The 23,908-nt window shown below is 40.0% G+C and overlaps 1 protein-coding gene across 1 annotated transcript; it reads right to left on the bottom strand.

Moving 5' to 3' along the window:
• Positions 1–1,313: 1,313 nt before the first annotated feature.
• LOC111956860 (EF-hand calcium-binding domain-containing protein 14) lies at positions 1,314–14,009 on the bottom strand. The gene is made up of 9 exons (XM_023977533.2): positions 13,278–14,009; positions 13,012–13,160; positions 12,296–12,441; positions 11,905–12,003; positions 11,670–11,780; positions 4,476–4,640; positions 4,065–4,191; positions 3,840–3,950; positions 1,314–2,151 (listed from the first exon to the last, which is right to left on the bottom strand). The coding sequence occupies exons 1-9, from the start codon at positions 13,451–13,453 to the stop codon at positions 1,973–1,975; spliced, it is 1,263 nt and encodes a 420-aa protein (XP_023833301.1). The 5' UTR covers positions 13,454–14,009; the 3' UTR covers positions 1,314–1,972.
• Positions 14,010–23,908: the final 9,899 nt, after the last annotated feature.

The raw sequence follows: 23,908 nt of genomic DNA, 5'->3' as shown, positions 1-23,908 counted from the left end.
CAAAGCACACCTCCAGGCTGTGTAAGGGCTATTTGACCAAGAAGGAGAGTGATGGAGTGCTGCATCAGATGACCTGGCCTCAACCCAATTGAGATGGTTTGGGATGAGTTGAACTGCAGAGTGAAGGAAAAGCAGCCAACAAGTGCTCAGCATATGTGGGAACTCCTTCAAGACTGTTGGATAAGCATTCCTCATGAAGCTGGTTGAGAGGATGCCAAGAGTGTTTAAAGCCGTCATCAAGGCGAAGGGTGGCTCGTTTGAAGAATCTCAAATATGAAATATACTTTAATTTGTTTAAAACTATTGATTGTGTGTTATTTCATAGTTTGCACTATTATTCTACATTGTAGAAAATAGTTAAAAAGAAAAAGTAGGTGTCCAAACTTTTGACTGGTACTGTATATGAAACTTGCTCTTGTGGTAAATGCTTTTTTTCTAATGTTACGCACATGCAGAAATCACCATGTGTATTTAATACTGTACTATCAGCACTTATTAAAAAACATGTTGGGGGCCAAATCCTCAATTCTCATTCCTGGAGCCCTCAACACAAATCAACCCCATGATTAAATGCACACTAACTTCGTTTCTGCTGTGGTTGTACAACGAGTATACAATCACAGCTGAGACCAAATGCACAAACAAAAACCGTTTATGCCTGTATGGTCGTCATTATCGGAACATACTGGTGAGCCTACATGATACACAGTATTCCAAAACAAAAACAGTCCTTTATAAATAACCTTGACTAGAATACTATCTATATAACATTTGAAAGTATGGAAACTAAATAGATTGTCAAATCCTTGTAATCCACATTTTCATTTTAATTAGTGCTCACACAACACATTCATAAAATTCCCACAGTATCCCCAAAGCACATAGCTTTATAGGAACAATATTCCTGTCAGAAATCAAAATGGCAATTCTAAATCTGTTTGCCCTCATTTTTTGTTCCAGAATTCCACCTGATTATCCTGCAGAACAAAATTACCCTCAAACAGTCCTCTATGTTAAAATCGATACATTAGACATTGTTACATTATTAGCAACATGCAAAGCACAATTTAATACAATCATTTCCGTTACAAAGTACAATGCTGAGGATTTTCTACAGACCTCTAAGCAGCCCCCCCCCCCCAAACAAGTCAATCTTACAGGATGCCATATTAAAAAGTCTACCATATTTACATAATACAACAGTGTTGAGTGAATTGACATGTCCTGATTTGTAAATTTGCATTTTAGAATGTAACGGCCCACACAAAAGAACAAGGTTAAGTTGAGAGATMAGTGCTTCTATAACTACCTGTTACATTATCACAACCAGGGGTGCCTACTTCTGTCTCTTCATCTGTACTACACACAACACTAATACAGCAAATTGAAGCTAACACTCCACTTGTATGAATCCATTAACATTGTATTATTTCTACATACGCTTCAGGAGTTAATATTTGAAGGTGATTCAAACTAGTTAAAAGAGCGTGTTTATAGCCCTTGCAATCTTGCARACTTATACTGCTAAAATAAAAATGGTTGGGTTAAAGATACATTTAGTCTCGGTGTTACATTAAAATGCAGAAAATAACTCAAGACATTAAACAAAACAAAGACTAACTGAACTTACATAAATGGGAAAGTTTGTTGTAGGTACTAGATTCTGATAWGTGATATTTTGGTTAAGTCATGATGTCCCTATTCAACTATTCATTTCACATCAACTTCACTTGTCAATCAATCAAAAAATGTGATTTGGGGAATTGTACATTTTGTAAACTGTTTTGCCAAATAATAAGAAACATCAAACCTTGTATCTGGGTAGCTGACTGTAGCTTAAGTGTGTAGGGGAGCATGCCAGTGCCACTGTTCCACATTCAGCTTGTTATTAAATACTCAGTTCAAACTCCACATACACAACAGAGACCTCTCCCTGTTCAATACTGTGCTCTGCAGCCTCAGCCACTTCTTCTCACAGACCTGCAGCAGCTATCAGTTCAGCCAGTGAGAACCTCTGGTCCCCGTCTTTGTCGTAGCGATCCAGGCTACGGGGGTCTGGTGTTGCGGTGTCAAAGAGTTTCCTCAGGACTTGGTAAGACATTCCCTGAGAGGTGGGGTCGGTCCCTGTGTGCTCAAAGAGCTCATTGAGATCTAGTGGAAGTAGAAGTTTCAGGTAATTGKTCATTGGCCACAAAATAAAATGCACAAATTCCTTGCTCAAGCACACTGTCAATCGGAGATTCATATCTGCATTTCTCCTTAATTGTGGATGCAGGATACTCTGTATATGACTAAGATTTTGATGTATGATCACAGATATGAAACTTCATAACTAAAAGTTTATTCATGACGTTGGCCTGGGGGTAGGTTTATGACAGTCATAAATACCTATTTTTCCCTCTCCCTACTATAACTGATGTGACATAAGAAAACCCCTTGGTTAACATAGAGATTCTGGGAACATCAGAAGTTGGGGGGAAATTAACTATATTCTGGTAATCCGACCAACTGAACATATGCGGTGGTACTTAAGGTATATTATGTCAGTTCGGTTGCCCTCTGACACATTCTCATCAATGATAGAATGACAAACTCTACTGTGGAAAGTCTAAACGTCAGAGGTATCGGATTCACATGGAATTGTTGTTTAATTCAAATGTTTGAATATGAAATTATTTGTGAAGAGATGAAATGTAATTTTAGCTTCCAAATGAGAGATTTGGGTTTTCATAAGTTTGGGCCTCATTTCAACCAGGGCCGCCCCTGTGAAGAGACATGGGTTACAAACTTTTCAGACACACCCCTCTCCCTCCACTATATAAAACCATTGACAAAAATATAACTTCCTGTTCCGGGTACATTAGGATGACGATCCAATGTCAAATTGGTTCAGATAATAACTACAGAACTAAGCCAACATCAGCATGGACTTTGGTTGCAAATGGTATGAACTTTTGAACTCGTATTCACTACAGAAGTGTTACCTCCTAGCCGTTGAGTTAGCACAGCTGCTACAAACGCACGTTAGGAAGGACAGTCAGAGTATCCTGTCTACTAACATCGACGTTACCTCAACGTAACCAGAGACATTCTTCAAAGGACAGAGGACTCGGTTTGGCAAGACGGTCTTCCATCTACCACCAACCTACTGAAGACGCAGCTCAGAGTAAATATTTATTGCATTTTCCTTTTCTAAATGGGCGGTAATTTAGAATGCATAAGATACTGTATTTACGATTGTACAGCTTCGCCTCTGTCCCAGTCTCCTGCGCTTTCACATAAAACTTCAGCCCCTTCCGCATTTGTGTTTGTACAAAGACGTGGATCTAGATTTTTATCTATGCACGCTCCAGGCGGTATGGGAACGTTCTCCTCTCATGTTCTGATGCGTGCATTGGGTAAGTCGTTATAACAGGATCAATTTTAGTGATTTAGTAATTTGTTGAGAGTGTGATAGGTCTAGGCTTCGCATAATTCAGTAGTGAATATATTAGCTGTAATATAAGTAAATACTAAGATTAATTACCAAATTGTAATGTGGCTGATTTCACTTGTAGCGCAGACAAAGACGTTGGGCAGATAACAAGGGATTTCAACTTTCACGAATTGAGACTGGAATAAAATGACGATTTAGAGTGATGTATGGATGTAAAATATTACTAAATTCTTTAGAGTTTATTCGAAGATAACAGCTCATATAAATATTATTCGTGGTGTCCTCTTAAGTTTATTACATTTACATTGATAGTTCAATCAGGTAATATTAATTACGGAGAAATTATTTTATAGAATAGTATGTCATAGCAATTAATCTGGCATAGCCAAAGACACGACAATACCTTTCAAAGAGCTAACTCCAGGAAATGACACAGTTTTAAGGTTTTCTATTCCAGACTCTCTCTTGGAGCGATTTGACGTCAAAAACCGTGGACGTCTTGTTGGCTTTGAACCTGTGGAGGAGAAAGAACAGGACAGTCATCCACAGTTAACATTGTACTTCACTATACTTATTTCTTATGAAAATGTCATGGACAAATAAGCTTTCCTGTCTGTTCTTATTATACCATGTGTAGCTTCTGAAGTTGCTTCGTTAATTCCATCTGCATTGGTGTCTCTCTCTGTGACCAGGTCCTTTACTGGTTCTGTTGCATCTCCACTGACGGGCACTGGTTCAACGACCTCCACAAGGTCCTTAAATAGGTTGAAATGTACCTTTAGTTTTATATTATTTTAGCTTAGTTTTTTAGCATGAAGTGATTATAACATAATTGTTGGTGTGTTTAACTAGGAATCAACTAGGAATCATGAACGCTACAATATAAAATGCATTTCGACATTAGAACAATAACAACAGTACTTATCTAGGCACATAGCCACCGATCAAGCAGCTCTTGCTACATACCACTCTACGAGTCTGTATCTTATCTTCTGTGTGCCTTGACAGAACCGTGAACCACTTCCATCCCATTACTCACACTGAATGGTGTTGTTTGGGCAGAGCCCTGCTCTATAAAAGACACCCTCTGAGTGAGGTTGGACACAKCGGTGTGGAGACTGTGGATCTGGTCATCGGTCCATGCGTGGTACAGTGTCTGGGTCTTGTTAACCTCACTCACAACCTCTCTCAGGTGAGTTACGTCCTGTAACAATACGACACAAAAACATGCATAAACTCAGCAAAAAAAGAAACATCCTTATTTCAGGACCCTCTTTCAAAGATATTTCGTAAAAATCCAAATAACTTCACAGATCTTCATTGTAAAGGGTTTAAACACTGTTTCCCATGCTTGTTCAATGAACCATAAACAATTAATGAACATGCACCTGTGGAAAGGTCATTAAGACACTAACAGCTTACAGAGAGTAGGTACAGTTATGAAAACTTAGGACACTAAAGAGGCTTTTCTACTGACTCCAAAAGAAAGACACCAAATGAAAGATACCCAGGGTCCCTGCTAATCTGCGTGAACGTGCCTTAGGCATACTGCAAGGAGGCATGAGGACTGCAGATGTGGCCAGGGAAATAAATTGCAATGTCCATACTGTGAGACGCCTAAGACAGCGCTACAGGGAGACAGGACGGACAGCTGGTCGTCCTTGCAGTGGCAGACCATGTGTAACAACACCTTCACAGGATCAGTACATCCAAACATCACACCTGCGGGACAGGTACAGGATGGAAACAACAACTGCCCGAGTTACACCAGGAACACACAATCCCTCTATCAGTGCTCAGACTGTCCGCAATAGGCTGAGAGAGGCTGGACTGGGCTTGTAAGCCTGTGGTAGGGCAGGTCCTCACCAGACATCAGCGGCAACAACGTCGCCTATGGGCACAAACCCACCATCGCTGGACCAGACAGGGCTGGCAAAAAGTGCTCTTCACTGACAAGTCGCGGTTTTGTCTCACTAGGGATGATTGTCGGATTCGTGTTTATCGTCGAAGGAATGAGCGTTACACCGAGGCCTGTACTCTGGAGCGGGATCGATTTAGAGGTGGACGGTCTGTCATGGTCTGGGGCAGTTTGTCACAGCATTATCGAACTGAGCTTGTCGTCATTGCAGGCAATCTCAATGCTGTGCGTTACAGGGAAGACATCCTCCTCCCTCATGTGGTACCCTTCCTGCAGGCTCATCCTGACATGACCCTTCAGCATGACAATGCCACCAGCCATACTGCTCGTTCTGTGCGTGATTTCCTGCAAGACAGGAATGTCAGTGTTCTGCCATGGCCAGCGAAGAGCCCGGATCTCAATCCCATTGAGCACGTCTGGGACCTGTTGGATCGGAGGGTGAGGGCTAGGGCCATTCCCCCAGAAATGTCCGGGAACTTGCAGGTGCCTTGGTGGAAGAGTGGGTAACATCTCACACAAGAACTGGCAAATCTGGTGCAGTCCATGAGGAGAAGATGCACTGCCGTACTTAATGCAGCTGGTGGCCACACCAGATAATGACTCTTACTTTTGATTTTGACCCCCCCCCCTTTGTTCAGGGACACATTCCATTTCTGTTAGTCACATGTCTGTGGAACTTGTTCAGTTTATGTCTCAGTTGTTGAATCTTGTTATATTCATGCAAAAAAWTTCACATGTTAAGTTTGCTGAAAATAAAACGCAGTTGACAGTGAGAGGACTTTTCTTTTTTTGCTGAGTTTATATAAAAGGTCTTCCTTTTTCATATGACTGATGGACAGAATGGATACAGAAAACGTAAGCATGTGACAAAAAGGAATCTTTGATCAAGTAATTTATCGGCACAGCATAGAAAATCTAATAGGAGAGGCTACCACCAGTCCATTTTAATGACATACAGATGTAAGAAACTGACTGAATTCCTGATTTCAGAAAATAAATCACATCTGAAATKAATCCCCCTCTATTTCAACCCAAAGTACTTGTGTGTGAGAAAATAAATTGCATAAAAATTCATTATTCCATCCTTTACAAATGTTTTGAAACGGTATGAGAATGGAATTGATTAACAATGAGTAGTGTACTAGTACCTGGTTTAGAGCTAATGTTGATGAGCGGTTTCTTGTCTCCTTTTCAGCTGAAGCTGTCGATTTGGCATTTGATTTTTTAGCCTCAGAATCCTTTGTCATAGAGAATAATATTTTGAATTCCATTATTTAGAATTTGTATTAAGATATTGAATTTGAATTTAATATTTTAGAATTTGTAATGCACAAATTGAACTAGTATTTCATGATTTGAAACTGTATTGAATGAATTGCATTCAGTTTAAAAGTTATATTTTGATTTAATTGAATATTGAAATGCAATATGTTCTGTACATATATATACACATTTGGCCCATTCCTCCTGACAGAGCTGGTGTAACTGAGTCAGGTTTGTAGGCCTCCTTGCTCGAACACGCTTTTTCAGTTCTGCCCACACATTTTCTATAGGATTGAGGTCAGGGCTTTGTGATGGCCACTCCAATACCTTGACTTTGTTGTCCTTAAGCCATTTTGCCACAACTTTGGAAGTATGCTTGGGGTCATTGTCCATTTGGAAGACCCATTTGCGACCAAGCTTTAACTTCCTGACTGATGTTTTGAGATATTGCTTCAATATATCCACATAATTTTCCTACTAGTCCCTCCTGCAGCAAAGCACCCCCATAACATGATGCTGCCACCCCCGTGCTTCATGGTTGGGATGGTGTCCTTCGGCTTGCAAGCATCCCCCTTTTTCCTCCAAACATAACGATGGTCATTCTGGCCAAACAGTTCTATTTTTGTTACATCAGACCAGAGGACATTTCTCCAAAAAGTACGTTCTTTGTCCCCATGTGCAGTAGTCTGGCTTTTTTATGGCGGTTTTGAAGCAGTGGCTTCTGCCTTGCTGAGCGGCCTTTCAGGTTATGTCGATATAGGACTCGTTTTACTGTGGATATTGGTACTTTTGTACCTGTTTCCTCCAGCATCTTCACAAGGTCCTTTGCTGTTGTTCTGGGATTGATTTGCACTTTTCACACCAAAGTACGTTCATCTCTAGGAGACAGAACGCGCTGTCTCTTATACACATCTAGATGTGTATAAGAGACAGCCTGACGGCTGCGTGATCCCATGGTGTTTATACTTACGTACTATTGTTTGTACAGATGAACGTGGTACCTTCAGGGGGTTGGAAATTGCTCCCAAGGATGAACCAGACTTGTGGAGGTCTACAATTTTTTTTCCTGAGGTCTCTCTGATTTCTTCTGAATTTCCCATGATGTCAAGCAAAGAGGCACTGAGTTTGAAGGTAGGCCTTGAAATACATCAACAGGTACACCTCCAATTGACTCAAATTATGTCAATTAGCCTATCAGAAGCTTCTAAAGCTATGACATCATTTTCTGGAATTTTCCAAGGTGTTTAAAGGCACAGTCAACTTAGTGTATGTAAACTTCTGACCCACTGGAATTGTGATATAGTAAACAATTGTTCGAAAAATGACTTGTGTCATGCACAAAGTAGATGTCCTAACCGACACGCCAAAAATATAGTTTGTTCACAAGAAATTTGTGGAGTGGTTGAAAAACGAGTTTTAATGACTCCAACCTAAGTGTATGTAAACTTCCGACTTCAACTGTATTTCATTTCAATATGGTAGATATTGCATTCATTGTCTGTATCAAGTTTACAAGCTATAGTTTCAAGTTAATTCAAGTTTCATATATTAAACTTCTCAAATGCATTCAGATTCAGTTTTCAAATTCAGTTCTGTAAATTCAGATTCAAAACCAGAGACAATATCCTGGTAATTTGCCAGTCAGGAAAGGTAGAGGAGAACAGATAGAATCAAACTCCAAACAGAAAGAAACTCAGAAAGAATCAAAGCCAATGTGGCACGTTGAATTTATTTTCTTCCTATGAATTTGACTCTAGCATTTGAACAGCAATTATGATTCTATTCCTGAACGCTAAGATTCTGGCCATGCCTTCTGTTCCCCTCCATGCTTATAGAGAAGGGCACTCAACATGTACTGCACTGATACAAATTACTGATGATTGGTTGAAAGAAATTGATAGTTGGAAGATTGTGGGAGCTGTACTGTTAGATTTCAGTGCAGCCTCTGATATTATTGACAATAACCTGTTGTTGAAAAAACTTGTGTTATGGCTTTTCAACCTCTGCCATATCGTGGATTCAGAGCCATCTAATAGAACTCAAAGGGTTTTCTTTAATGGAAGCTTCTCTAATATCAAACATGTAAAGTGTGCTGTACCGCAGGGCAGCTCTCTAGGCCCTCTACTCTTTTCTATTTCTACCAGTGACCTGCCACTGAACAAAGCATCTGTGTCCATGTATGCTGATGATTCAACCATATAAGCATCAGCAACCACAACTAATAAAGTCRCTGAAACCCTTAAAGAGTTGCAGTCTGTTTTGGAATGGGTGGCTAGTAATAAACTGGTCCTGAACATCTCTAAAACTAAGAGCATTGAATTTCGTACAAATCATTGCTTAAGTTCTAGACCTCAGCTGAATCTGGTAATGAATGGTGTGGCTGTTGACCAAGTTGAGGAGACTTACTTGGTGTTACCTTAGATTGTAAACAGTCATGGTCAAAACATATAGATTCAATGGTTTTAAAGATGGGGAGAGGTCTGTCCGTAATAAATAGATGCTCTGGTTTTTTGACACCACACTCCAAAAAGCAAGTTCTGCAGGCTCTAGTTTTGTCTAATCTTGATTATTGTCCAGTCGTGTGGTCCAGTGCTGCAAGGAAATCCCTAGTTAAGCTGTAACTGGCCCAGAACAGAGTGGCACATCTTGCTCTTCATTGCGATCAGAGGGCTGATATAAATACTCTGCATGTCAGTCTCTCTTGGCTAACACAAAACCCAAACCGGCTGCGCGCGTGCGCCATCGTGCATACATTTATTTTGTCCCCCCACACCAAACGCGATCACGACACGCAGGTTAAAATATCAAAACAAACTCTGAACCAATTACATTAATTTGGGGACAGGTTGAAAAGTGTTAAACATTTATGGCAATTTAGCTAGCTAGCTTGCACTTGCTAGCTAATTTGTTTTATTTAGCTAGCTTGCTGTTGCTAGCTAATTTGTCCTGGGATATAAACATTGAGTTGTTATTTTACCTGAAATGCACAAGGTCCTCTACTCCACCAATTATTCCACACATAAACGGTCAACCGAATCGTTTCTAGTCATCTCTCCTCCTTCTAGGGTTTTTCTTCTCAACTTTATATTGCGATTGGCAACTTTCATAAATTAGGTGCATTACCGCCAGTGACCTTGTTCGTCTTTCAGTCATCCACGTGGGTATAACCAATGAGGAGATGGCACGTGGGTACCTGCTTCTATAAACCAATGAGGAGATGGGAGAGGCAGGACTTGCAGCGCGATCTGCGTCACAAATAGAACTGACTTCTATTTTAGCCCTTGGCAATGCAGACGCTCATTGGCGCGCGCGAGCAGTGTGGGTGCAATAATTGAATAATATAGATTTCTAAATTAATTTTGCAACGCTCGCGCRCGTGACACGAGCAGTGTAGTCAGCCTGTAAGAGTTGACTGCATCACTTCTTTTGATAAGAAACATTGTGTTGAAAATTAAAAAATTGTTTGCATAGTCAACTTACACACAGCTCTGACACACACTTACCCCACCAGACATGCCACCAGAGGTCTTTTCACAGTCCCCAAATCCAGAACAAATTCAAGAAGGCATACAGTATTATATAGAGCCATTATTGCATGGAACTCCATTCCATTTTATATTGCTTAAATAAACAGCAAACCTGGTTTAAAAAAACAGATAAAGCAACACCTCACGGCACAACGGCTCTCCCCTATTTGACCTAGATAGTTTTCGTGTATGCATTGATATGTAGGCTACGTGTGCCTTTAAAAAAAATGTATGTCATTCTGCCTTGAGCTGTTCTTGTCTATTATTGTTCTGTATCATGTCATGTTTCATGTTTTGTGTGGACACCAGGAAGTTTAGCTGCTGCTTTTGCAACAGCTAATGGGGATCCTAATAAAATACCATATAATGATCACAGGCTGCGCAGGACACTTTAGAAGTCAGAGGGTGCACRGAGGGACATGTCGAAATGCAGAATTTTGGCACTTAAGTAAGCATTTACTGATATAAAAATGTGATTAAATAAATTCTCCATGTGGTCTACTGGTATATTAAAAAGGCACTTCATTGTATATTACAGGCTTTTAAAAATTCTATATTGGTGCACAATTTTTACTTAAAATATCAAAGGGATGCTAAAGGCTCTCATTTTGTGGAACGACCCCAGTATAGGCTTTAGCTTACTGGGCTAACACAGTCTTGTGACATGCAGGAGACCTGGTTCGATCCCAGTCAGTCACAAGAGCAAGATTAAATAGGGAGTGGAAAGGCTATCCCTAGAAGGGCTATTCAACTATATTCTTATGGGGGCCAAATAATGTGTATTACACGGTCTGTGATCATCAAAGCGGGGAACAGAAGGCACACCCATGTTCCAGAGTCTTAGCTTTTWGGAATGGGGTAAGAATAGCTTATAGCCAAAATGGTTAAAACACTAAAGCCAAATTCATAGTTAGAAAATACATTCAACGTGCCACATTGGCTTCAGAAACTGCCAGAAGCATCTATTTACCACAGAGAGTTTGATTCTTTCTATCTGTTCTCCTCTACCTTTCCTGGCTGGCAAAGTACCAGGATGATGTCTCTGGTTTTGAATCTGAATATAGAGAATTACATTTGAAGAAGTCTGAGAAGTTGAATATATGAAACTTTGATTAACTTGAAATAATAATTTGTAAACTGGATGCGCACACAATGATTGTAATATCTACCATATTTAAACAGAATTTATAAATATTGAATTTGAATGTAAATTTTAAATTCACTGAATGCAATATTCATTCAATTCAGTTTTAAATCAGGAAATAAAAGTTAAATTTATGAATTTCATGATTTAAATTGTACATTATAAATGCTAAAATATTCCATTCAAATTCAATATCCTAAAACAAATTTAAAATTAAAATACAATATTTTGGTACTAAAATCGCTCCATAACTAGAAGTTGTATAATCTCTCATTGAGATCATTCTGCAGCCCGTGCATTTGGCCACTGGCACCGCTAACTGTGCAGGTTCAAGCTGAAGAGAATGGGCTGTAAAGGAAGCTAGTATTTCTATTTCTTTACCATAGTCATCTTTAGATCATCCATTTCCTTCTTCTGGTCCACAAGGGTTGTCTGCATTGTCTTGACATCATGTTGCACACTGGTTAACGTGCTGCCGATTGTAGCTACACTCTGCAAATTAAAACATTTTGAGAGTCACTTTCCAGATACATTTGTGGTTGACGCAAACATTGAGAAATTGGCAGTAATTCTAAACAAATATGTCAAATACTTCTTAATCTGAAAACTGTTTTACCTTTTGGAGCTCTTCAACTGTAGTTGGAAGATTGATTAAGTCTGAGGCTGATTTGATGTTGGCCTTTAGATGGTTAACTGCAGAGTCCAGCAAACTGATCTAATGGAATGGAGAAGAACATTCAATTAAACTTGGGAAACACATTTCACTTCACATTCACTCTGAGCTTAGAGATACCCAATTTTTCCAAGTTGGAACTTTGGAAAAGTTGGAAAGTTGGAAAAATTCTTAACCTCAATTCAACCTGCCATGGTGTGAGAGGTTGCATATGAATGGCCATGAATTATGACACTTTTGTGTGTACATAACGGGGGTGGCTGGGATAACAGACCGTACAATAATTAGTTCTGCTGATATTGATAACACTTTCCCTTCACTAAAACAACTTTACCTTTCTGTTMATCTCCGTAAGGTTGGACCACAGTTTGTTCAGACCCTTGTCTCCACTTTCAATATCCTCCAGCTTTCTCTGTTTCATCTTCAGATCTTCACTTAGTTTTGGTATTTCATGTGATGACACTTTCTGGCTGGATTCCACTGTGGAGAGAAGATACATCAAGTTAATAACAATTTACTAAAACTGCAGTTATTGGGTTGTTTGATTGTAAAACTCAGCAATAAGTGATGGCTGTGGAAAGGTTTATTACAAGGTAAACTAGAGTAGTGTGTACTCTTATGGCTGAATTCTTGATTTAACCCAAAAGGCTGTGTCTGAAGGTTGACAAATAGCATGCTAGTTGTCTAACAAGCTTAGCTACATGCTTTGTAGTTACCTGGGGCGGCAGGTAGACTAGTGGTTAGAGCRTTGGGCCAGTAACTGAAAGGTTGCTAGATTGAATCCCCGAGCTGACAAGGTAAAAATATGTCGTTCTGCCCCTGAACAAGGCAGTTAACCCACTGTTCCTAGGCCGTCATTGTAAATAAGAATTTGTTCTTAAATGACTTGCCTAGTTAAATAAATAAAACAATTGTTCATGGTAGCTAGCCTGTTTCAAATTACAAAGTTAGCTAGCCAGCCAGGTAACGTAAGCTAGCTAGACTAGTTGGCTAATAAGGTTAAATAAAATAAGATGACAGGTTGCTGTGTTTGTCTATCTGATGGCTTACTAGTATGCAGCTTTTCTTTGAGGGAGTCCAGGTCTTCTTTCAGAGCAATCTGCATCCATAGCAGCCCGGCACAAGCCATAACACAGGCAGCCAGTATGATGAACAGGATCAAGGGATAGCAGACATTGCAACACTGCACGTAACTTATTCTATGATTAATTAGAAACACATAGTTTGCATTAATATTTTAGTCACAAGCTTCATGCATCATTGATAAAYATAATTCTACAGGTTTAGTGAGACTAAGTACAAGTTTGATCACTTACTTCCCGAAAGCAGCGACAGTACCAAGGTTGCTGAATTCCTCTTCATCTGAACTTGACTCGGATTCTGAGTCTGGGGGCTCGGTTCGTAGGAGCCTGTGGCCGGACCCCTTCTTGGTTTTCTTCCTTTTACTGTCCCCAAGTCCGATCAATGCATTAAGCTCCTTCCTCTTCTTCATCTTCTTCTGTGGGGTCAGCGAACCCGCTGAGCCCGACTTAAACCCGACCAAATCCAACGTTTTGTCCAGTTTGGTTGTTGTAAATAACGTACTATAGCTAACGTTAGCCAGTAGAGTTAGAGTTGATAAGCTGATTGGTTTCGCCAACTAGCCTAGTTAGCTAGTTAGCTTACTTTGTAACTTGAAACAGTCTAGCTACAACGAATTGCCAATCACGTATGGTAACTAAGCATGTTAGACAATTATAGTAGCATGCTATTTTGAAAACTCGTAGTACTAGCTAGGTTAACGTCTGAAATAGTGAGCTAACGTTACAGTTCCAGTTGAGCTAGCTACCTGACACCGGCCGCACAACCAAGTTAAAATGGCGATTTCGAGATAACGTTACTACACAGCAAAATATGGTGTAGTCAGTATAAACTATACATCAACTCACTTCTAGTACCACGACCAATATAATATAAACCTTACCAAAATTGTTTACATTTCTGTGCAGTCGTAAATTGATCTGACGCACTACCTGGCTAAAACAATCTTGTTTTGATGGTGAACATCTTTGACAGGGCATCCCTAAACTGGCACCTGATTGGTTGAATTCCCTTCCCTGTACTCCCATGTTTTGATACTGCCCCCAACAGGTGTGGCACATTTTTCATTGTTCTTAATTTCTTTACATGATGAAATAATCCTGTCAACAAATACCAGATATTGTACATTGACTACCATCTCTGTGAATAAATTCCCTGACTTGAACAATTTCTTAAATTGAATTTGACGATTTGAAACATACATTTTGTGTAATTAAATGTTTTGAACATACATTTAATTACACTGGAACTTCCATGGTCAGGGGCCCTGCCAGCGATGTTGGACCCCATGAAAATATATCACATTGGGCCCCGCCTCCACAGGCCGCACCAACCCTGCGCAATTGCTGTAACCACACGCCTCCAGAACCAAATCAAAGCTTTAAATAACTCTACATTTGCAGGCTTGGAACTCTCCTGTAGTCCAATATTTACTGTACGATATTTACTGACAGTGAGCTGTGAAAATATAACACTGTGCAGACATGCATGCAACATTCGGCATACAGTGGAATTCACTATTTGATGCAAGACTGATACCCTCTATAAGAAATGTGCTAAAGGCCATCTTTTACAGTCTAAATGTAATTTTTATGGAAAATTATATTAACATTAATGAATAACTTAAAATAAATATAACTTAAATATACATTAACCTTTTCAATTAAAATAAATTAACATTATCATCTATAGAATGATATAACAAGCAAAATAATAAAATCAGCAGCAGATGTTTGAACTAAGTATACATACCAACTAGAAAATAAGCACCTGTAAAAGTGGAAATGGAAAATGGAAAACAAAGTGGAAATGGAAATGAAAAGGCCTGATAGTGGCGCAATAGGAAAGGTCAAGTGGTCACCAAATCAATAGGTTTCTTCCACTTGGGGTCTTGATTGTGCACAACAAATTTTATGGGAATCCAGCCATTACTTTTAGATATATCTTGTTCTCAGTCTGTTCTCAGTCTTGTTCTCAGCCTTGGGGCATCATGTGTGTAGTGATCCAATATCCATAGCCATTTAACAGTTATCACTGGCCCTTGCTCAGTCTTACTCACCAAGAGCCCAGCGCCGAGCCTTCTTGCTAGCAAAGTCACTATTCAAGTCTTTGAAGCTTTCTAGCTAACTGACTTTCAATGGGACAGCATGGCAAGACTGCAAAGCCTGTCCTGGGACATAGTGGACCTCAAATATTTTTTTTCATTCGTTTTAGCTTACTGAAAGCTCTCTCGCCACCCTCAACAGTCACAGGCAGTGTGCAAAATATACGTAAAGCAATGCAGACTTCTCCAAAAATGCTTTGCAGCTGCATCTTACATTCAGGAGACCAAGAGGGGACAAGTTAGGGGGGAAAGTGGCATCATATACAGTGTTCAGGTGTCTTACTTCATTTTGAAACTCAGGTGTAAGATCTCTGGAATACTTCATGATCAGTGGTTGGCACACAGAAGGGACTCCATCCTCACTAATCTGCCCAACTTTCAGAACAGCAGAAAGTCATTTTACAATTTTTGCAGTGGTGTGGAACCTAGTGTCCAAGTCACTTATGTTGTCCATAGCAGGGGTTGTGTATTACATAGGCTCTCTGGATGTTTACTTTCTGCCAAAAACAAGAAAAAGAAACCATTAGCTTTATTAGTACATTGTAAATAAAATATTATATTAATGATGATAGGTTAATAATTTAATATTGAAAATGTTTTACATAATGTTCTAATATTTTTTTAGGGCCCCTGTCAGTCACAGGCCCTTAGAATCATACTAAACCCCCTCCCCATACGGCACCCCTGTCCATGGTTGAAGTTGTCTCAACTTTTCTGCTCATACTTGGTTTTACATTTTTGCTGTTTCATGCAACTTCCTCTGATCTTTGCACCCACGTAGGCCTACCCATATTTGCATTGTGTGCATAGGCTATGCATCTTCTCTTCTCTGTTTATCTTCCCCGACCTAGCACCAGTGGGGAGCCATCAGTTCTGATTCTGAGCATGTTGAACAGGGTCAGGACCTGACAGCGCTGAGCCGAAGCTGCCCAGGCTCTGTTGAGTGAACTTTGACCTTGGCCTGACCTATCTCCACTAGAGTGGAATCCCACTGTATCCCTCCTGATTCGATTTGCCCTGACCTTTATGCACTTGTCCCTTTGGCCTAAATCTATGGACTACTGAGCTATAAGCTACAGAGCACTTGTGCTAATTAGATCATATAGACCTAATGCATGTCTTTATTCTATCAACTCACTCATTTCATTTCAGCATGACGATTGATACCTCTACTCCAATGTCCTCTCTGGAAACGAAACCTGCAAAGCTCCTCAGAGGTAAGAGGTCAATCAAACATCTATAGGAACTCAGTAGATATAGGTGTTAAGGATCGTCTTACTGAGGGTTATAGTAATGCTGCTTTCATAAACTCAGAAGTTGACCWTAATGGGATAGTTCACCCAAATTACAAAATTATATATTGGTTTCCTTGCCCTGTAGGCAGTCTATTGACAAGGTATGGCATCAATCCATGCTTTGGTTTAGTTTCCCTGTCACGGTTTTCACATGTTAACGTTTTAGCATTTGTGACACAAATCCCATTCAAGTCATGTGACCGATATTAGCATTTTTTTCCCACAATCATTTTTAGATTCTTTGATGATTGTGACATGATGCGCGAAAAATGCTAATGTCGGTCCCATGACTTGAATGGGATTTGTGCCACAAATGCTAAAACATTAGCATGTGGAAACAGTGCCAGGGAAACTAAATAAAAGGATGGATTGCTGTCATACCTTGCCCATGGTGTCACGTTCGTCGTATGAATCGGACCAAGGCGCAGCGTGGTATGCGTACATTCTTTATTATAGTAAGAATGACCACTGAACAAACTAACCAAAATAACAAACCGTGAAGCTATACAAAACGAGTGCTGACAGGCAACTACACATAGACAAGAACCCACAAACACCAAAGGGAAAATGGCTACCTAAATATGATCCCCAATCAGAGACAATGATAAACAGCTACCTCTGATTGGGAACCATATCAGGCCACCGTAGACATACAAATCACCTAGACCTACAAAAACCCTAGACATACAAAAAAAACTAGACAATACAAAAACTAACGTACCCACCCTAGTCACACCCTGACCTAACCAAAATATAAAGAAAACAGAGATATCTCAGGTCAGGGCGTGACACATGGATTGCTTACAAGGTAAGTCATTTTGAAATTTGGGTGAACTATCCCTTTAAGGCCATGGAAGGTCAATGCCATACCTTCAGTCAAATCTGGTGTTGCTTTAGCTTGATACTCTGATACTCTGCCTTTGTGCGTTAACTTGAATTAACAGGATAGAAGCTATTGTGCGAAAGCTAATACATCCAGTATAGCAAAAGAGGCATGTAGGTGGTAGAGTAAAAATTCAATCAGATGCTCATCTCTACTTAGAACACCTGGTGAGGGGACATGCGTCACGCTGTGGGTCTGTGCTAAACCCCCAGCATGATGCTCCAATTCAAAGCATAGGGAGGATGTTTCATCTCTTCGCTGGATTTCTTTACTTTTTAATCTCAGGCCTAAGACCGAAAAGGATGCTGCTTCAACCTTCTGTCTAGTCACATCGACAGCCACGAGGCAGGGAGTGAGGGGGGGTATCATTTATTTGTATTTCATTTTTTTATTGTCACACACCGAATAGGTGCAATGAAATGTGTTGTTTTACAGGGTCCCCCATTTTACCATAATACCAATCCACCGTACTCCTGATTACAATAAAACACTTGTTTTCACAGTTTGTTCACAGCAGGGGTCCCCTTACTCTCATCAGGGCTGATCCTGGGCAACGCAACTGTCTGTCTGGCAACGATCTATCTCATGCGCTGAGAGAGGATCTAAATGGATGGCATGATGGGAGATACTGAATAGAATTGACTACTAATTGAATGCTTTCATCTGACATGACAGACTGTTTGAATACAGATGAACTGCATTGGTTGGAGGTGGTGCTGCTCCTGGAATACTGACTCTGCTCATTAGCGGTGATGTTACCCATTTATTGTGGTCCACAGACCATTATGTTTAATGGCTGTTTTCATAAATCTCCATCAGGAATGATATTAGAGCCTGTTTTATTGTCTGTGATACAAGGCCTAAGGGTGAAACAGTGTGTGGTACTCATTGAATGAAGAGCTATGTGGGGCCTATAAGAACATGCGTATCTATTGATATGATTGGTCTCTAAACAGTATGCTTCCAGCTCCTTGTGAGAGCTAGTGTATATGCCTTTGATAATTTGTTGACGGTCATATCTGTTAGCCTACTGAAGTTGGAGCAATGAGACGTTTGAGGAATAACCATTCAATTGCATTTTACTACTAGTACATAGTCATTATGTCCTATACCTATTCAGTCAAAGCTTTGAAAGACCACATCACTGCTGGTTTTCACTCTTTCCTTTTAAAGGTTCCAGTATATGGAATAAGTCCAAGGATATGTGATAGGTCCTAGGATTTGATCAGCCAATCAGCCAGTTTTTGAAATGTTATTTACTCTTCTGTTTTTTGTATATAGTATTTGCTGGTGTACATCAGCAGGGGGCAATGTTCTCATATAATAGAATATATGCAGCGTTTCTGCTCTCTGCTGGTTCTTGCTCTAGCACTACACAGCTGATTCAAATATTCAACTCCTCATCAAGCTTTTGATTATTAATCTGCTGTGTAGTGCTAGGTCAAAACTAAAATGTGAATGGGGGGCAGGACCGAGTTTGGGAAACCCTGAGATAGAGCATTGCAGAGAGTTGCTGTCTTAAAATGTGCAACGTAGAGTTGACTCCCCAACAAAAGAAGGTAAAGGTTTAAGATCACAGTAATGTCCTTATGGAGGTGTCAGCAAAACATTATGGCAGTTTTATATTGATTTCATTTTAATAATGCGAACATCAATAATGCATGTGCATATTTGTTGTTAATCAATGGCATATTGAGCATAAAATATTTTAGCCTGGTCTCATAGACTAGACACAACATAGTATAATGTTTACTATACATGTAAATGTATAGTAAACTTCACTACATTCCTATAGAAAATATTGTACTTTTTATTCCATAAATTTTTCCTGACAATCAAAAGTACTTATTACATTTTGAAYGCTTAGCAGGACAGGAAAATGTTGAAATTCACTCACTTATCAAGAGAACACGTGGTCATCCCTACTTCCTATGGTCAGGCGGACTCACTGAACACAAATGCATCTTTTGTAAATAATGTCTGAGTGTTGGAGTGTGCCCCTGGCTATGCGTACATTTTAAAAACAAGAAAATGGTGCCATCTGCTTTGCATAATATAAGGAATTTAAAATGATGTATACTTTTACTTTATACTTTTGATACTTAAGTATATTTTMGCAATTACATTTACTTTTCATACTTAAGTATATTTAAAACAAAATCCTTTTAGACTTTTACTCAAGTAGTATTTTACTGGGTGACTTTCACTTCTATTTGAGTAACTTTCTATTAAGGTATCTATACTTCTACTCAAGTATGACAATTGGTTTCCACCACTGCCCTTACCTTAACTCTTTTAGCTAACCCTTCCCCTAACCCTAACCTGAACCCAACTCCTAAACTTAACCATAACACTAAGTATTTTGTAGCCGGTCCTGCTGACGTTTGTGTATGCCATAGGACTGTGTTTTTGCTTAGTGAAATTGTTCACTTTAAGTTTGTATTATTCTGTTTCATTTGTTCCCAGGGGGGAAGGGGAAGGCACCTTGGGGGTGCTTAGGCAAGAGGCCTGTGGGCATACATATACTCGTAGAATGTGCTATGTCTATGCACACTAGATAAGACCTGGGCGGACCATCCCCTGTATTTTGGTTAGTGCACCAGTTGGTGCTAGTTAGGTAAGTTGTGGGTAGGTAGATAAGGTAGGAGAGGGGCCTCTCTAACTTTTACTTTCTTTGCTTTGGTTCCATCCAGCCGCTTTTCCCCAAATTACCATGTGAAGGAAATAAATTCCCTGTTAATGTAATATATTCTGCCTCTGTCATCCTTACCCGCACCTACAGTCACTCAATGGGGAGTTAGTTGAGTGTAGCAGGGTGTTGCGTTCCCTCCTCCAAGAGGCGTGCGTAACATAAGAACTTTGAATGTTTCTTCAAGTGCAGTTGCAAAAACCATCAAGCACTATGATGAAACTGGCTCTCATGAGGACCGCCACAGGAAAGGAAGACCCAGAATTACCTCTGCTGCAGGGGATACGTTCATTAGAGTTACCGGCCTCAGAAATTGCAGCCCAAATAAATGCTTCACAGAGTTCAAGTAACAGACACACATTTTTGGTTCCAACCGCCGTGATTTTGTGAGACGCAGAGTAGGTGAACTCATGGGTGGTTCCCACTGTGAAGCATGGAGGAGGAGTGATGGTGTTGGGGTGCTTTGCTGGTGACACTGTCTGTGATTTATTTAGAATTCAAGGCACACTTAACCAGCATGGCTAGCACAGCATACTGCAGCGTCCCATCTGGCTTGCACTTATTTTATTTCACCTTTATTTAACCAGGTAGGCTAGTTGAGAACAAGGTCTCATTTACAACTGCAACCTGGCCAAGATGAAGCAAAGCAGTGCGACACAAACAACAACACAGGGTTACACATGGAATAAACAAGCGTACAGTCAATAACACAATAGAAAAAAGAAAGTCTATATACAGTGTGTGCAAATGGCGTGAGGAGGTAAGGCAATAAATAGGCCATAGTAGCAAAGTAATTACAATTTAACAGATTAACACTGGAGTGATAGATGAGCAGATGATGATGTGCAAGTAGTGAAACTGGTGTGCAAAAGAGCAGAAAAGTAAATAAAAACAATATGGGGATGAGGTAGGTAGATTGGGTGGGCTATTTACAGACGGACTATGTACAGCTGCAGCGATCGGTAAGCTGCTCAGACAGCTGATGTTTAAAGTTAGTGAGGGAAATGTAAGTCTCCAGCTTCAGCGATTTTTGCAATTCGTTCCAGTCACTGGCAGCAGAGAACTGGAAGGAAAGGCGGCCAAATGAGGTGTTGGCTTTGGGGATGACCAGTGAGATATACCTGCTGAAGCGCGTGCTACGGGTGGGTGTTGTTATCGTGACCAGTGAGCTGAGATAAGGCGGAGCTTTACCTAGCATAGACTTATAGATGACCTGGAGCCAGTGGGTCTGGCGACGAATATGTAGCGAGGGCCAGCCAACTAGAGCATACAGGTCGCAGTGGTGGGTGGTATAAGGGGCTTTGGTAACAAAACGGATTGCACTGTGATAGACTGCATCCAGTTTGCTGAGTAGAGTATTGGAAGCTATTTTGTAGATGACATCGCCGACATCGCTTAGTGGGACTATCATTTGTTTTTCAACATGACAATGACCCAAAACACACCTCCAGGCTGTGTAAGGGATATTTGACCAAGAAGGAGAGTGATGGAGTGCTGCATCAGATGACCTGGCCTCCACAGTCACCCGACCTCAACCCAATTGAGATGGTTTGGGATGAGTTTGACCGCAGAGTGAAGGAAAAGCAGCCAACATGTGCTCAGCATGTGGGAACTCCTTCAAGACTGTTGGAAAAGCATTCCAGGTGAAACTGGTTGAGAGAATCCCAAGAGTGTGCAAAGCTGTCATCAAGGCAAAAGGTGGCTACTTTGAAGAATCTCATATATAAAATATATTTTGATTTGTTTTACACTTTTTTGGTTACTACATGATTCCCCTATTGACCTAGATAGTTTGTGTGTATGCATTGATATGTAGGCTACGTGTGCCTTTAAAAAAACATTTAGCTGTTCTTGTCTATTAATGTTCTGTATCATGTTTCATGTTTTGTATGGACCCCAGGAAGAGGAGCTGCTGCTTTTGCAACAGCTAATGGGGATCCTAATAAAATACAAAAATACCAAGAGAATGCCAAGAGTGTGCAAAGCTGTCAATAAAGATAAAGGGTGGCTACTTTGAAGAATCTCAGATATAAAATATATTTTGATTTGTTTAACACTTTTTTGGTTACTACATGATTCCATATGTGTTATTTCATAGTTTTGATGTCTTCACTATTATTCTACAATGTAGAAAATAGTAAAAATGAAGAAAAAGCCTGGAATGAGTAGGTGTGTCCAAACCTTTGACTGGTACTGTATATGCTCTTAATTCATCTCTCATTTAGATTTAAATATACAATGTGTTTAGTGAAGAGCCTACTGAGAAACAACACCATGTTCTAAATAAGACAGAGAGAGATCCAAAGACTGAGCATGAGTAATCAGTATAGGGATAATACATTGTTCTTAGAAACACAGGCATTATGAAAATGTTAAAGTGAGACATATTTGTGACCTTTTATCTTGAAAAGAATACATTAATATTAAAATAAATGAATTATTATGCAGTTGTTAAAAAAACAGCAAAGGACATTCCTTCTGACGTTTAAGACGCAATCTGCTAACCACTACACAAGAAAAAGAACCAGAAAGAGGATTATTAATACTTGTTATTATGTGCAAGGATAATTTTTTCTTATAGCTCACGCCTTGTTGTATGTGATTTGTGATTCTATTGTTGAGGTAGAGAGAGAGGCTTCCCTGTTTGGGCTTTACTGTGTTTGACTGTATTCATGTACTGTCAAACACTGAGGTTGATCTGTGATTCTCTTTGTACAGGCTTCTCTCCCCGCACAGCTCAACAGGCCAGACACAAAGAGGAAGAGAGAGAACCCTTGATGAGGTGCAGAAGAGGGAAACCAGCACATTCGGGTATAACCAAGCTTTTTCAAAGCATTCTCAGCGAACTGGATCATTTATGCTCCAGCTAAAGGCATGGAAATCAGCCACACTGCACATTGGGAAAGTGATATGCCATGTTTTGTCATCGTATTTTGTGTCTGTTAGTACTCTAAGGTCTAGTGTGACTCTCAACAACATTGACTGTGAAACTGMGGCAGAGAGCCTGAATAGGAATCTAAATAGCAGAATATCTCTAGTGCTAATGAGATCAAGAGCTAAGGGAAAGGCATATTTGCAGGGGAAAAAGAGGAAGAGAGCGGATTAAGAGTGGATTTATATGTAGCCTGCCACTAAAACAAGCATGCCCTGCTGTGGAGTTCCCTGTGGATGGCAGGGCAGGGGGCGAGGGATTAGTCTAACATGAGGCTGTTTAGAATGGAAGYGACTGACAGGCAAAGACAGGCAAAGACAAAAAGCTGTAGGGAGAACACATGCAAAATGTCAACTATTGTTGTTGTGGCAACAGTGATGTTGATGGATGGTGATGATGGCGATGGTGGTGATAGTGATGATGATGAGGGTGAGGGGGATGATGATAGTCTCAGTGGTTGGCTTTGTGCTGCTGGAGGCTAACACTACTGAAAGTGTACCATGTGTTCTATTTAACCTGTGTTTGTGTGTCACAGGAAATTATTTATTATGAGAGGCTCCATATTTGGAAAACAATTGTCTTTGATGTTCAACAGAATAACACTCAAGGCAGTTTAGATGGTTCTTTTAACTCTCACTAATAAGAGATTATGAAGTTAAGACTTTGCCCTTAAAGGGAAATTGCAGCAATGAAACCTAGCAGCAGCATCATGCATATTCATGAGATGTTGATGGTAAACACGTCATCACAATCAAAACAAATATCCGCGGCCATCGTTATTGGTTTCTAAATTACATCGCACCAGGAACTGAAACCAAAACAGCTTGGCACCAGATGGAATGCTCAAAGCACAAGGAAAATGATGGTGTGTTTTTATTGGGGAAACTATATGCATTAGTCTGTGTTGCTCAGAAAAATATATTTTAGATTAAAACTGTGACAAATCTATGCAGCACATTCCTCC

This window comes from Salvelinus sp. IW2-2015, linkage group LG32, assembly GCF_002910315.2.
Source record: "Salvelinus sp. IW2-2015 linkage group LG32, ASM291031v2, whole genome shotgun sequence".
NCBI classification, from domain to species: Eukaryota; Metazoa; Chordata; class Actinopteri; order Salmoniformes; family Salmonidae; genus Salvelinus; species Salvelinus sp. IW2-2015.
This window is presented reverse-complemented; position numbering and strand designations above follow the sequence as displayed.